General features: G+C 53.7%; 1 protein-coding gene across 1 annotated transcript; it reads left to right on the top strand.

The window, feature by feature from the left end:
* Window positions 1-10,533: 10,533 nt before the first annotated feature.
* BHLHA9 (basic helix-loop-helix family member a9) lies at window positions 10,534-11,247 on the top strand. Its single transcript, XM_004594028.2, has one exon. The coding sequence runs from the start codon at window positions 10,534-10,536 to the stop codon at window positions 11,233-11,235; it is 702 nt and encodes a 233-aa protein (XP_004594085.2). The 3' UTR covers window positions 11,236-11,247.
* Window positions 11,248-12,783: the final 1,536 nt, after the last annotated feature.

Below are 12,783 nucleotides of genomic sequence, written 5' to 3'. Positions count from 1 at the left end.
CTATCCCCACACCACCCTGTGAGAGCGATTTTGTTATCCTGGTTTATCTCCAAACCATGAAACAGGCTCAGAGAGGTTGAGTAACTTGCCTTAAGGTGTCTCAGCTGGTCAGAGGTGGAGTAGCCTGGATTGGACCCCAAGTCTAGCACAAAATCCCCAGAAATGTCCTGGTGACCCTGAAGGGAGGACCACAGTTGTACCTCCTAGTGCCAAGGGAGCTGGGGTGCTGCTGAGGGGAGGCCCAGCCCTTCTCAGGAACTGCCAGACCCCTACCTCCTACCAGCCTGGCGGATGGCTGTGTCCCAGCACAGAAGGAGTGGCCAGCATCCATTGACCCAGGCGACAGAGGAGACCTGGTTACACCTGCTGGGGTGGCCTGGAGTGCCGACAGAGCTCTGGGCTCAGTGTCTGTTTCAGAGTTGCTCCATGAGTAAACTCAGTTCTGTTCCTGCAAGCTTCCTTCCCCACCTGCGCTGCGAAAAACCTGACCACCTGAGGCAGTGGGGGTCCCATTCCACTCCTGTGAAATGGACCTAGCAATGCTCTGGTGGGAGCGTATCCCCCTACACTTGATCTTAGCCAAAGGCGAGATGGCGTGTGTCTGTAGTCCCAGCTACTCCAGAGGCTGAGGCTGGAGGATTGCTTAGTCCAGGAGTTCTGGGCTGTAGTGCGCTATGCTGATTGGGTGTCTGCACTAAGTTCGGCATCAATATGGTGACCTCCCAGGAGTAGGGGACCACCAGGTTGCCTAAGGAGGGGTGAACCAGCCCAGATTGGAAATGGAGCAGGTCAAAACTCCCATGCTGATCAGGAAGGGTATCCCCCTAAAGTGCCTCCCCACAGCACTAAACAAGGCCTCTGAAGGGGCCTGGGAAGCACCTGAAGCTGGGGGTCCACAGGCCACCCTGCAGGGGCAGGTTCTTCTGCAAGTGACTCCTGTGTTTCTCACCTTGGGGCACTGTGCTGTGAGCATCTCCCCAGCTCGTAAATCTCATTCACACAGAAGGTCGTAAATCAGAAGGCTGGCACAGGGACCCCCTAGCTTCCAGGGCCTTCCTGCCCCTCTGAGAGGGTGGGGGCGCAGGAAGCCCCTGGGACAGGTGGGTGGGACTGCTCCAGACCCGCCCACGGTGGCTGCTTAATTACAGGTCCTGGGGCCTGATTTATGGCAGTAAGGGGAGTTGGGTTGGGCATGTCCTTGGGGAGCTGGAAGAGGCTGGGGGTGGAAAGTAGCGAAGTAGAGGCCCCCAAATACTCAGGGCTGAGATGAAATGACAAACAGAATAGTAGTAAACTGTAATGTGCTTAACAAATACAGAAAATATAAACCTAACAATGACAGCAACTAATGTTAACAGAGAATGTGCCCAGCTGTACTAAAGCCTTCATGAATTTGCTTATCAAATATTTACTGAATACCTATGCAGGGTCAGTGATCTTACATATATTATGCCTGGAACTTTCCCCCAAACAGCTCTGTAAGTAGGTAGTTAGAATTCCCACTGTACAGATAAAACAAGAAATGCTGGGCCCAGCACAGTAGCCTAGTGACCAAAGTCCTTGCTTAGCACATGCTGGGATCCCATATGGGTATTGGTTCTAATCCCAGCTACTCCACTTCCCTTCCAGCTCCCTGCCTGTGGCCTGGGAAAGCAGACCTGGAAGAAGCTGATAGCTCCTGGCTTCAGATCAGCTTAACTCTGACCGTGCAGCCACTTGAGGAGTGAGCCAGTGGATGGAAGATCTTTCTGTATCTCCTCTCTGTATATCTGTTTTTCCAATTAAAAAAAAAAAAAAATATATATATATATATATATATAAAGAAATGCTCAAATGGTTAAAGGTCACCGCGCTGGAAGTGGCTCCTGCTGCCACTCAGTTCTCCAAGCTTAAACCTCGTGGTCTTCATCATCCTGTGTCTTGGCTCTCACGCTCCACTAGGGAGTTGGGCGCCTTTCCAAGGGCATTGGCCTGGCTGCACCTCTGTTCTCCCCACAGGGTTAAGAACACCATCGTGCCTTCCTCACCAGGTGGCAAGAGGACTCAAATGTACAAGGACTTTAGGAAAATGCTTTCTCAAACTCATCTGTAAAGTCCTCGGTGGAAGCGTCTTAGAGAAAGTCCCAAGTTTCAGTGGTTTTCCATGAAAAGTTCATTAATTTTGTGAGTAATCACACATGGCAGGTGTACTGGCCAGGTAGTGTTCCTGGCTGGCTCTGCTCTAGGAAGGATGAAGGGCCCAGACTTTTCTGTCCCCCTGTGGCCCAACTGTCTGCAGCTTGTGGCTCCTGATGGCTGCCCCGAGGTTGGTAGCCAGGAGGAGGGAGCATGGAGGCTGCATGTGGGAAGTCTCCCAGGACACATCATTGGGGACTCTGTCCACTGTAGGGAGGGCTGGGGAATGGCTTGACTGCTGCATTCATGAGCTCTTGCAGTTTACCAATGACCTCAACATCTAGAGGTTTAAGGCAATAATTAGTCCACGGTTTCTGCGTCAAGATCTTAGGAGTGAGGCCAGCTCCATGGTTCAATAGGTTAGTCCCACTTTTTTTTTAAAGATTTATTTTATTTTTATTGGAAAGTCAGATATACACAGAGAAGGAGAGACAGAGAGGAAGATCTTCCATCTGTTGATTCACTCCCCCAACTGGCCGCAACGGCTGGAGCTGAGCTGATCTAAAACCAGGAGCCAGGAACCTCTTCCGAGTCTCCCATGTGAGTGCAGGGTCCCGAGACTTTGAGGAAGCCCCTGGTTCCTGACTCAGCTTTGGTTATTTGGTCATTTGGGGAGTGAACCAGTGGATAGAAGATCTTTCTCTCTGTCTCATCTTTTCTCTTTAAATCTTTATTTCCAACAAAGATGAATCTGTTTTAAAAAGATAGACCTCTTTCTTTCTCCCTTCCCCCTTAACTCTTCCTTTCAAGTTAATAAAATAATTTTAAAAAGATTTTATGAGAGGCTTACCTGGGTGGTTCCCTTCCCATTTTGAGTGCATTGGAGTATGCGTGGGACTCCTGCAGCCCTTTTACCATCACAAGAAAGGAAGGAACCACTGGAGATTCGTCACAAAACTCAGCAAGGTCACTACAATTCCCATGGAAACGTAAGGGGCCAAGAACACAGAAGACAATTCTGAAAAGCAACAAGCAGACAGAGGTGTCGCCCAGCCTATCAAACTAGACACAGCAGGAGGTGGCATGGCAGAGATGTGGCATTCTAAGTCACAGCTGACAGGCAGAACTACTCACCAAATGGGAGCTGGGGAAAAAATGTGCTTGGGTTTCCTTGACTTTTCAATGAAAGCAATAACACTAACAACAACATCAACATACAAAATCACAGGAAAGTGCTTCTGGCTTGAGCTATCCTGACACCAGCCCTACAAGGTAGGTACTAGTATTTATTATTCCCATCTGACAGATGAGAGAACTGAGTCTTAAGAGGGCAGAGAAAAGTTTTTTTTTTTTTTAAGATTTATTTATTTTTATTTAAAAGGGCAGATTTACAGAGAGAAGGAGAGACAGAAAAATCTTCCATCCACTGGTTCATTCCCCAAATCGTCACAATGGTTGGAGCTGAGCCGATATGAAGCCAGGAGCCAGGAACTTCTACCGGGTCTCCCACCTGGGTGCAGGGTCTCAAGGTCTTGGGCCATCCTCTATGGTTTTCCCAGGCCATAACAGGGAGTAGAATGGGAAGTGGAGCAGCCGGGACACGAACCAGCACCTGCAGGTGGAGGATTAGCTGGTTGAGCCAGGGCACAGGCCCCAAAAGATAACTTCTTAGCCTGCAGGCGGAGCCTGGCTTCTTTGCACCCCACAGCAGAGCCCTTCCATGCACGCTCTTGGCCTGCAGTGTCTCCAGCCAAAGCAGGCTGCCTCTCCCAGGTGGCTGAGCGCTCCACATGGAATTTGTGCTTGCTTCACACACGACAGACACCAGGTAGATAGAAGGCCCATCAGACCCCAGGCAAAAGCACGGAGACCTCTTGGTCATTCCTTTAATGAAAAGCCAATCACAGGTCGGCAGAAGGGGGGAGGTAAAGAGGACGTGAGTGGAGGACATGGGTGGGTGGAGGACGCCCTGGGTTAGCTGGATGACTTACAGCTACAGTGGCCAGGCTGGCTGGGCAGGGGGCAGCATGGCAAGACTGGAAGAAAGTCTCAATTCCTAAGAGTTGATGGGCACCAGGCCCGGTGCTGGGAACTCACCGTGCTGTTTCCCCTAACCAGCACAGGTTGGATGAAATGGCACTACCACATATCTCTATTTTATGGCGGGCAGGGGGACTGAGACTCAAAAAGGATGAGCAAGCTACTCAAGGCTACACAGCTAGCAATTGGTGGACTGGTTCCAAAATCCCAGCAGCCACTGCTGGAGGGTGTTATGGGCCTGGCAGGTGAGTGCAGGTGACACCAGGAAACACTCTTAGGTTCTTAGACCAAGAAGTAACAACGTTCACTGAGGGGCTTGACTGAGGGCTGTTGCTCTGTGGGCTTGAAGCGAGGAGAGGTGAGACAGATGTGTGCCTAAGCTTGGAAGAAAAGCATCCTGGGATGCTGAGCAAGTTTGCCAGGTTTGCACTGTGAAATGCCTGCATGTACCAAGTGCTGGGTGCCCCAGGATGGTGTCAGTCTCTCGCCCACCTCCCCAGGAGACAGGGAGCAAGGTCCACAGAGATGAGCCACTACCTTTGTACCTGAAGCCGGTCAGTGGCAGGTGCAGGGGGCTGGTCCGGGAAGAAAAGAAGAGGAAGAAAAAGGTTACTGACTTGATTCTGTATTGTCAGGATTCCTGCTTGTCAACAAAACTCAACTTTGATCACTTAAGGGGAAGAGGGAATTAGAGGGCAGCTGAGGTCACCCACAAATCAATGGAAAGAAAGGCTGGGGAATTCGGCCGGGGAAACTCAGAGGAATTACAGGAAACTGAGTGGCTACAAGACAGCTTGGCCTGCAGCCACCACTGTGTCTGCCCCCTGCAACACTGAAGGCCACTGGCCCTGGTACCAGCAGAGCCACATCTCTACTGCTAGACACACCTGCTCCAGATTCAAGTCAAGGAGCCAAGTACTGGGCTCCGTTGTGTGTTCTACCTGCCAGGAACCTCTGCTGACCACAGCCCCACGCTGGAGGCACTCCACCCCCCAGGCAGAAAGACAGATCCAATGGCACATAGTAGGAGTGGCCGCGTGGCACAGCAAGTTAAGCCTCTACCTGTGACACTGACATCCCATATGAGTGCCAGTTTGAGTCCTGGATGTTCCACTTTCAATCTAGCTCTCTGCTACCGCTCTTGGGAAAGCAGTGGAAGGTGGCACAGGTGCTTGGCACCCCCTGCACCTACCTGGGAGACCCAGATGAAGTTCCATGTTCCTGGCATCAGCCTGGTCCAGCTCTGACTGTTTTGGTCATTTGGGGAGTGAACCAGTGGATCAAAGAGCTCTCTCTCGGGCCTGGCGGCGTGGCCTAGCGGCTGGAGTCCTCACCTTGAAGGCCCCGGGATCCCATGTGGGCGCCGGTTCTAATCCCGGCAGCTCCACTTCCCATCCAGCTCCCTGCTTGTGGCCTGGGAAAGCAGTCGAGGACGGCCCAATGCATTGGGACCCTGCACCCGCGTGGGAGACCCGGAAGAGGTTCCAGGTTCCCGGCTTCGGATCGGCGCGCATCGGCCCGTTGCGGCTCACTTGGGGAGTGAGTCATCGGACGGAAGATCTTCCTCTCTGTCTCTCCTCTGTGTATATCTGGCTGTAATAAAATGAATAAATCTTTAAAAAAAAAAAAAAAAAGAGCTCTCTCTCCCTCTCTCTCTCTCTGTCACTCTGCCTTTCAAATAGAATAAATCTTCACAAAATGTGATGTGGACCAGCATGAGGGCTCAACAGGTTTATTCTCTACCTTACATTGCTGACATCCCCTGGGGGCACTGGTTCTAGTCCCAGCTGCTCTATATCCAGTTCAGCTCCATGTCTATGGCCTGGGAGGACAGTGGAGGATGGCGCTAGTCCTTGGGTCCCTGAACCCATGTGAGCTCCTGGATTCGTATCGGCTCAGCTCTGGCTGTTTGGCCATTTGGGGAGTGAACCAGTGGATGGAAGAGTTCTCTTTCTTTCTGCAAGCCTGCCTTTCAAATAAAAATAAATCTTATCTTTTTTGAAAAAAAATTCACGTAGTAAAGAACAATTACAAAACATGCTTAGCACAAGCTCTGAGTACCCCAGGGTCCTGGGAAGAGGTAACCTTCAAGCCACCTGCATTCTCTCCAGTGTCCACACTGGGATGCTCACTCACATAGCCTGTCACCAGGGGAAGCTCAGAGGACCCAGGACTCAAGTCTGGAAGGAGGATTTGGAGGCAGCACAACCCTCTTGGACACCTGCTACATGCAGTGACACCTCATGTTCCCGCTCTATTTTCTGTACTGGTGTTGACTCTGACCCTCCACCAAGCCCCAGCCATCTGCATCACTCAGGTCCTGCCTCCCACCTGGGCCCTGGCCTCATACCAAGACTTGTGCTCAGATCCATTCTTCATACTGCTCAAAGGCATTGCCCCTCCGTAAGGGATGCCAGCACATGGCTAACAGCGAATTTGGCAGTTCACCCACTTCCCAGGCAGCGTATGTTTATCTGTTTTATCTGTTATTTGTTCTCTCGCAGGAAAGGGACATCCCCGAGGCAGGATTCTGTTCCTGAAGCTCTCTGAACCAGTGACCGGCAGACCCTACCAGTTGGCTGAATGAATGAATGTGAGAAGGGGCGGAGACTGAAACCGAGCCCGGACCTGCCGAGTCCCAAGGCGTCTCGGCTAGGGAGGGAAGCCAGAGCGCTCGGGCCAGCCATGGGTTTGCTCTTCGAGGTGGGACACCTTGGGGCAGCGACACCGGAACTTGCGGAGGAAGAGCAGGAATTTCTGACATCCAGGCTCAGGCGCGGTAATAGGCACCTTCGCAGCCGCCGGCGGAACCGCCCGGCTCTAAATCACCGCCACCGCCCCTGCGCGCCCGGCGCGCCGGCAGCAGCTGCGCTCCCGGGCGAGGGCGGAACCCACCGCCGCAGGTGCCCCAGGTGCCGCGGAAACGCTTTTGAAGTCGGGTTGCCGGGCCTGAGCGTTTTCACTCAGAGCCCCGGTGATTTGTTCCAAGAGTGTGGCCTGGGTTCATGCATGTATTCTGCGCATAGTAAGAGCAGATCTATAAATGCATGACCCCCTGGGGATAGGAGATGGAAGGGGCTGTCCCCAGCACCGCACTGAGTAACTCGATGGGTGGTGGTTGTGCTGCTAGTATGGGGGTTCATGTGACGGGTGCCAGTGAAAGAATGTGTGGTTCCACCTCATTTTGCTTCCACATTTTGTTTCTTCTTCCTCCTCCTCCTCCTTCTCTCTCTCTCTTTTTAAATTCCTGATTCCTTCTGAGCCTCACATGTGTCCTCTCTCCTTGTACCCAAAACACGGTTGGGGATGTTCCAAAGCTCACATGCAACAAGGAAGTAGGAACTGAAATGACAGGACACGTGGCCTTGTGTGTTTATCCCTGCATAGTAGTGTTTTGTATGCAAACTCAAATGGAATTATGGCTGTGCTGGTCCATAGACACACCAGAGGCTTCAAAATGCTCCTATACAGATGGAATTAACAAATAACTTGTAGGGCACCTGCACCGCCAGCATCCTGCCTACACAGGCCCCTGTTGGAGTTAGGGCTGCTCCCTGCTATGGTCCAGGAAAGCCGCAGAGGATGGCCCAAGTGCTTGGACCGCTGTACCAATGTGGGAGACCCAGAAGAAGCTTCTGGCTTCACTCTGGCCCAGTCGTGGCCGTTGTGGACATCTGGGGACTGAACCAATGGACGGAAGATCTTTCTCATCTCTGTCTCTCTTCCTACTCTCTAACTCTGCCTTTCAATTAAAATTTAATATATATTATTTATATTATTTTTTTAAAAGATTTATTCACTTTATTACAGTCAGATATACAGAGAGGAGGAGAGACAGAGAGGAAGATCTTCCATCCGATGTTTCACTCCCCAAGTGAGCCGCAACGGCCGGTGCTGCGCTGTTCCGAAGCCGGGAACCAGGAACCTCTTCCGGGTCTCCCACGCGGGCGCGGGTGCAGGGTCCCAATGCATTGGGCTGTCCTCGACTGCTTTCCCAGGCCACAAGCAGGGAGCTGGATGGGAAGTGGAGCTGCCGGGATAAGAACCGGCGCCCATATGGGATCCCGGGGCTTTCAAGGTGAGGACTTTAGCCGCTAGGCCACGCCGCCGGGCCCTATATATTATTTTTTTAAAAAGATTTATTCACTTTATTACAGCCAGATATACAGAGAGGAGGAGAGACAGAGAGGAAGATCTTCCATCCGATGATTCACTCCCCAAGTGAGCTGCAACGGGCTGGCGCACGCCGATCCGAAGCTGGAAACCTGGAACCTCCTCCAGGTCTCCCACGCGGGTGCAGTGTCCCAAGGCTTTGGGCCGTCCTTGACTGCTTTCCCAGGCCACAAGCAGGGAGCTGGATGGGAAGTGGAGCTGCCGGGATTAGAACCGGCGCCCACATGGGATCCTGGGGCGCTCAAGGCGAGGACCCCAGCCGCTAGGCCACGCCGCCGGGCCCTATTATATATATTATTAACGGTTTTATATATATATCTATATATATATATAAAATCTTGCAATTTGGGGCTGGGTTTAGTCTAGTGGCTAAGAGTTAGGGTTAAGATGCCTGGCTGCAGCTCCGAACTCCAAAACTTGCTAACGCAGACCCTGGGGGCAGATGTGACGGCTCCATCGGGGCTCCTGACAGCCTTGTGGGAAAACAGGACCGAGTTGGCAGGCACTGTGACGTGGTGGGCTAAGCCGCTGTTTGGGATGCCAGAGTCCTGGCTACTTGGTTTCTGGTCCAACAGCTGATGGTCTACACACATATGCTCCTGCCCACCCCCCACCTTCATGTAGGAGACCCAGGTGGAGTCCCTGGACTCTGACCAGGCCTAGCTATTGGAAAAATTGGAAGACAGGCATAATGCCATGTTCAAAACCAGGACTGCAAGCTATTGATGTTGCATAGAACCGCCCTAATGCTCCTTTTGTTGTTTTTAATCTTTCTGTTGCCTGACAATCTTACAAAAATATGTGATATTTTTGCTGAATGCATTTTTAATTAATCCTATCACCAAGAAAACAATAACACAATACTAGCTGTCTCATTTAAGAAATGAGTTTTGGGCCTGGTGTGGTAGCCTAGTGGCTAAACTCCTTGCCTTGCATGAGCCAGAATCCCATGTGGGTGCCGATTAGTGTCCTAATGGTCCTGCTTACCATCCAGCTCCCTGCTTGTGGCCTGGGAAAGTGGTCGAGGACGTCCTAAAGCCTTGGGATCCTGCACCCGTGTGGGAGACCCGGAAGGGGCTCTGGGCTCCTGGCTTCGGATTGGCACAGCTCTAGCCGTTGTGGCCACTTGGGGAGTGAATCAGCGGACGGAGGATCTTCCTCTCTGTATATCTAACTTTCCAATACAAATAAGTAAATCTTGGGGGGTGGGGGGGAGAGCTAGATGGTCACACAAGCACATTCTGTTCCCCGGTGCCCTGTTCTTTTCCTCTGCAGAGAGCTCCACAGGTTGAAATGGAGTGATTACCTGTGTGCTTTTCTGATGAGAGGGATGTATGCACTGTGAATCCATCCTGGCTGCTGTCACAGCAAAGGGTGGCATTAGGCTAGTGACCAAGACGGAGGTGGATGCAGGGCCCTTCAGTCGTCCCTCTTGGAGCCCTTCTCTTCCATTCAGCACTGTCACCCTTTTCCTGAGATGAACGTGTGGAAACCTGGGTGGGCATGGTGTGTGTGGGGGGGTGCTGTTCACCGAGTTCGCAGTGTTGCGTAGGGAACCGGGATTGCCCAAGAGTCTGGGACACTAAAAGACACTTCCTCCCACGTTGCTTACAGAACAGAGCCAAAGGGAGGGAGCCAAAGTCATGGCCAATCCAAACCCAGCTGCCAGACTCCCTCTGGTAGATGAAAAGGCCCCAAGTTCCAGGCCAGCCTTTCCTGGAGCGCCCTGCCGGCCCCATCTGCTCCCCCTTCAGGTGTCATGCCCAGAGGCTCAGGTTTGTCCTCACTGGCAGTTCTGGGACTGGACAGAACGACCACGGTTCTTCAGACACATTCGACCCACCATTCGGACCCCTTCGCAGCCCGCCAGCCATTCGACCACTCTGGAGGGGCTCTAGAGTTATTCACCTCAAGCTCCCTGTGGGTGGTTGCAGCAGCTAGGGGCGCGGTCCCCACATGCCAAGAATCTGCAGGCTTCCTGCCTTCCTCCTGGTTCCTCCCTCGCCAACCTACCTGGGGGCAGGTAATAAAGCAGGCTCAGGGAGATGGATGGATGCAGAGGGCGGGGAGCCACGTGAGGCCATAAAGCCCTGCCGGAGAGGGCCCGTCCAGGCAGTGTCCAGCCTGCAGGAGCCAACGCCGTGCAGAGGGTGGCCCGAGGGCCTCTCGAGCCCCAGCCGGAGCAGCAGGACCTGGGACAAGGTCATGCTCCGAGGTGCGCCAGGACTAGGCCTCAGGGGCCTGAAGGGGGCTGAGAGCCCTGCGGAAGTCTCCGGGGGCACTTACTCAGAGACCCGAAGGGATTTCGGGGTGCTGAGGGAGAATGGCGTCCCCCGCGGCCTGGGCGAAGCCGAGGAGACTGCGGGCAGAAAGCGCGCGCGTCCGGCGCGGTCCAAGGCGCGGCGCATGGCAGCCAATGTGCGGGAGCGCAAGCGCATCCTGGACTACAACGAGGCCTTCAATGCGCTGCGCCGTGCGCTGCGCCACGACCTGGGCGGCAAGAGGCTCTCCAAGATCGCCACGCTGCGCAGGGCCATCCACCGTATCGCTGCGCTCTCGCTCGTCCTGCGAGCCAGCCCTATGCCCCGCTGGCCCTGCGACCACGGCGAATGCCACGGTCAGGCTTCGCGCGTCAGGGATGCGGGTGCCGGCTCTCCGCGGCCCACCTCGCCGCCCGCAGGGCTCGGCCTGGTTCGCTGGGATGTTGCCGGCCCTTTCATGCCGACCGCACCGCGCTACGTCTCGTGCTTCCCGCAAACACACCTGGGAAAGCCCCGGACTGTGGTCGAGGCGCCCGACTTGCCTCAGACCTTCGGGGGAAGCTGGCGCCGGAACCCAGGGGCTCCCTCTACAGGACCGCTCCCCTGGATGCGAGCTGGCCCAGGGCTGGACTACCAGCCCTCCTGACCCTGGTGAAGCACACCCACTGGCCTACGAAAGCAGAGACCATAAAACTGCCCTGGACGGAGCCAAACGGAACAGGGTGGAACCCGAAAGAGAAGAACCCTGGGACCTGGGGGCGGCGGCCCCAGGAAGGAAGCAGGCATATGTGGCTCTTGTGCGTGGACTGGGCAAACTCTCTCTGCATGGTGGTCTATGCATAGGTCTGTCTTGCTGCTGTTGGGACTAGGGCACGAGCGGGTGGGCATCTGGGGGCTTGGATGGCAGCGTTTGGGGTCCCCTCCCCCTGCCTGTGCTGCTCTCTTGGGTCTGACTCGGCAGAGGCCGCTGGGAGCATCCAAATAAAAGGCAGAACTCTGGCCTCTGTTGACTATCAGACTCCGTGAGTGGGCGAGACCCAACAGTCCCACGGGGCAAGAAAGCCTGAGTGCACACCACCCGACCCCCGCCACTCCTGCAATGTTGAGCAGGGCCCGTACCTGAATGGGGTAGAGAGCAGGGGTGGATGGGGATGGAGACTTTGATGGGCAGCCTCTGGGGACGGAAGCTGAGGGCACTGTCAAAGATTGGAGCTAGAATAGAGCTCCCAGGGGAGAGTGGACCAGGGCCCCTGGAGTGAGGAGGGGAAGGCCGTGAGGAGGAGGCTGAGCAAAGAGAAGGGTCTCAACCAGAAGGTGCCGGGGTGGGTGTGGGAGCTAAAGGCTGCTCCCAGGCCCTGAAAATTCTGGAGCCCAGAGCTCTGCCCTGCAGCTCTGATGTGCTGGTGCCTGACCTGGCTCAGGCTGAGGGGGCCACATGGCAAGTGATGCTTGCCGGGTCAGGGACCCATGGGCACCAGGATGTAGCTGGGAGGGTCCCGTTGGATACTGGTTGCTGCTGCAGCCTTTGTATGCCAGTGACAGACCAGCCTGGACAGGGCCTCAGCCTTGACTCAGCTCTGGTTATTTATTCCCTGGAAACAAAAAGTGATCTGCATCCTGCTTTTCAGAATTCCAGGATCAAACGATAGCCAGGTTCCGGCCCAGGCCTCCTCCCAGACCAACACCAGGGAGTGTGGAGGCCTGGGGTGCAGCAGGTATGTAAATTCAGCAAGGGGATGTACCTCAACATTGGAGTGACCTTGGGCAATCCACCTAGGTTCTTAGGCTGCCATCCATAGCATAGAATGAGTGTGTACTTACATGAGAGGCTGTTGTGCGGACAAAAGGAGTTAATACACTTAAAACATTTAGGACACAGTGGGCACTTACTGAGTGGACACTCTGAATACCTGTTCTGTTCACCACACAGGAGAGAATGCACAGGAAGGAGTTTTGTAGACTGCCACATTCATTATTTTTTTTTCACATTATTATTGTTTTGTCAGGGCCATGTGTTTGATGACATATTTCCAGGTACAGATGTTTCTTGATTTTCCTTGGGGTCACTTTTTGGTAAACCCTTTGCTCAGTTGAAAATGTTAGATGTTTAAAATGCATTCAGTGGGTATAACCTGCTAAACAGCAGAGCTCAGTAACAGCTCAGTGGGGAGCTAGGAGCTTCCCCTTGGCTAGG

This window comes from Ochotona princeps, chromosome 17, assembly GCF_030435755.1.
Source record: "Ochotona princeps isolate mOchPri1 chromosome 17, mOchPri1.hap1, whole genome shotgun sequence".
Classification (NCBI taxonomy): domain Eukaryota; kingdom Metazoa; phylum Chordata; class Mammalia; order Lagomorpha; family Ochotonidae; genus Ochotona; species Ochotona princeps.
This window is presented reverse-complemented; position numbering and strand designations above follow the sequence as displayed.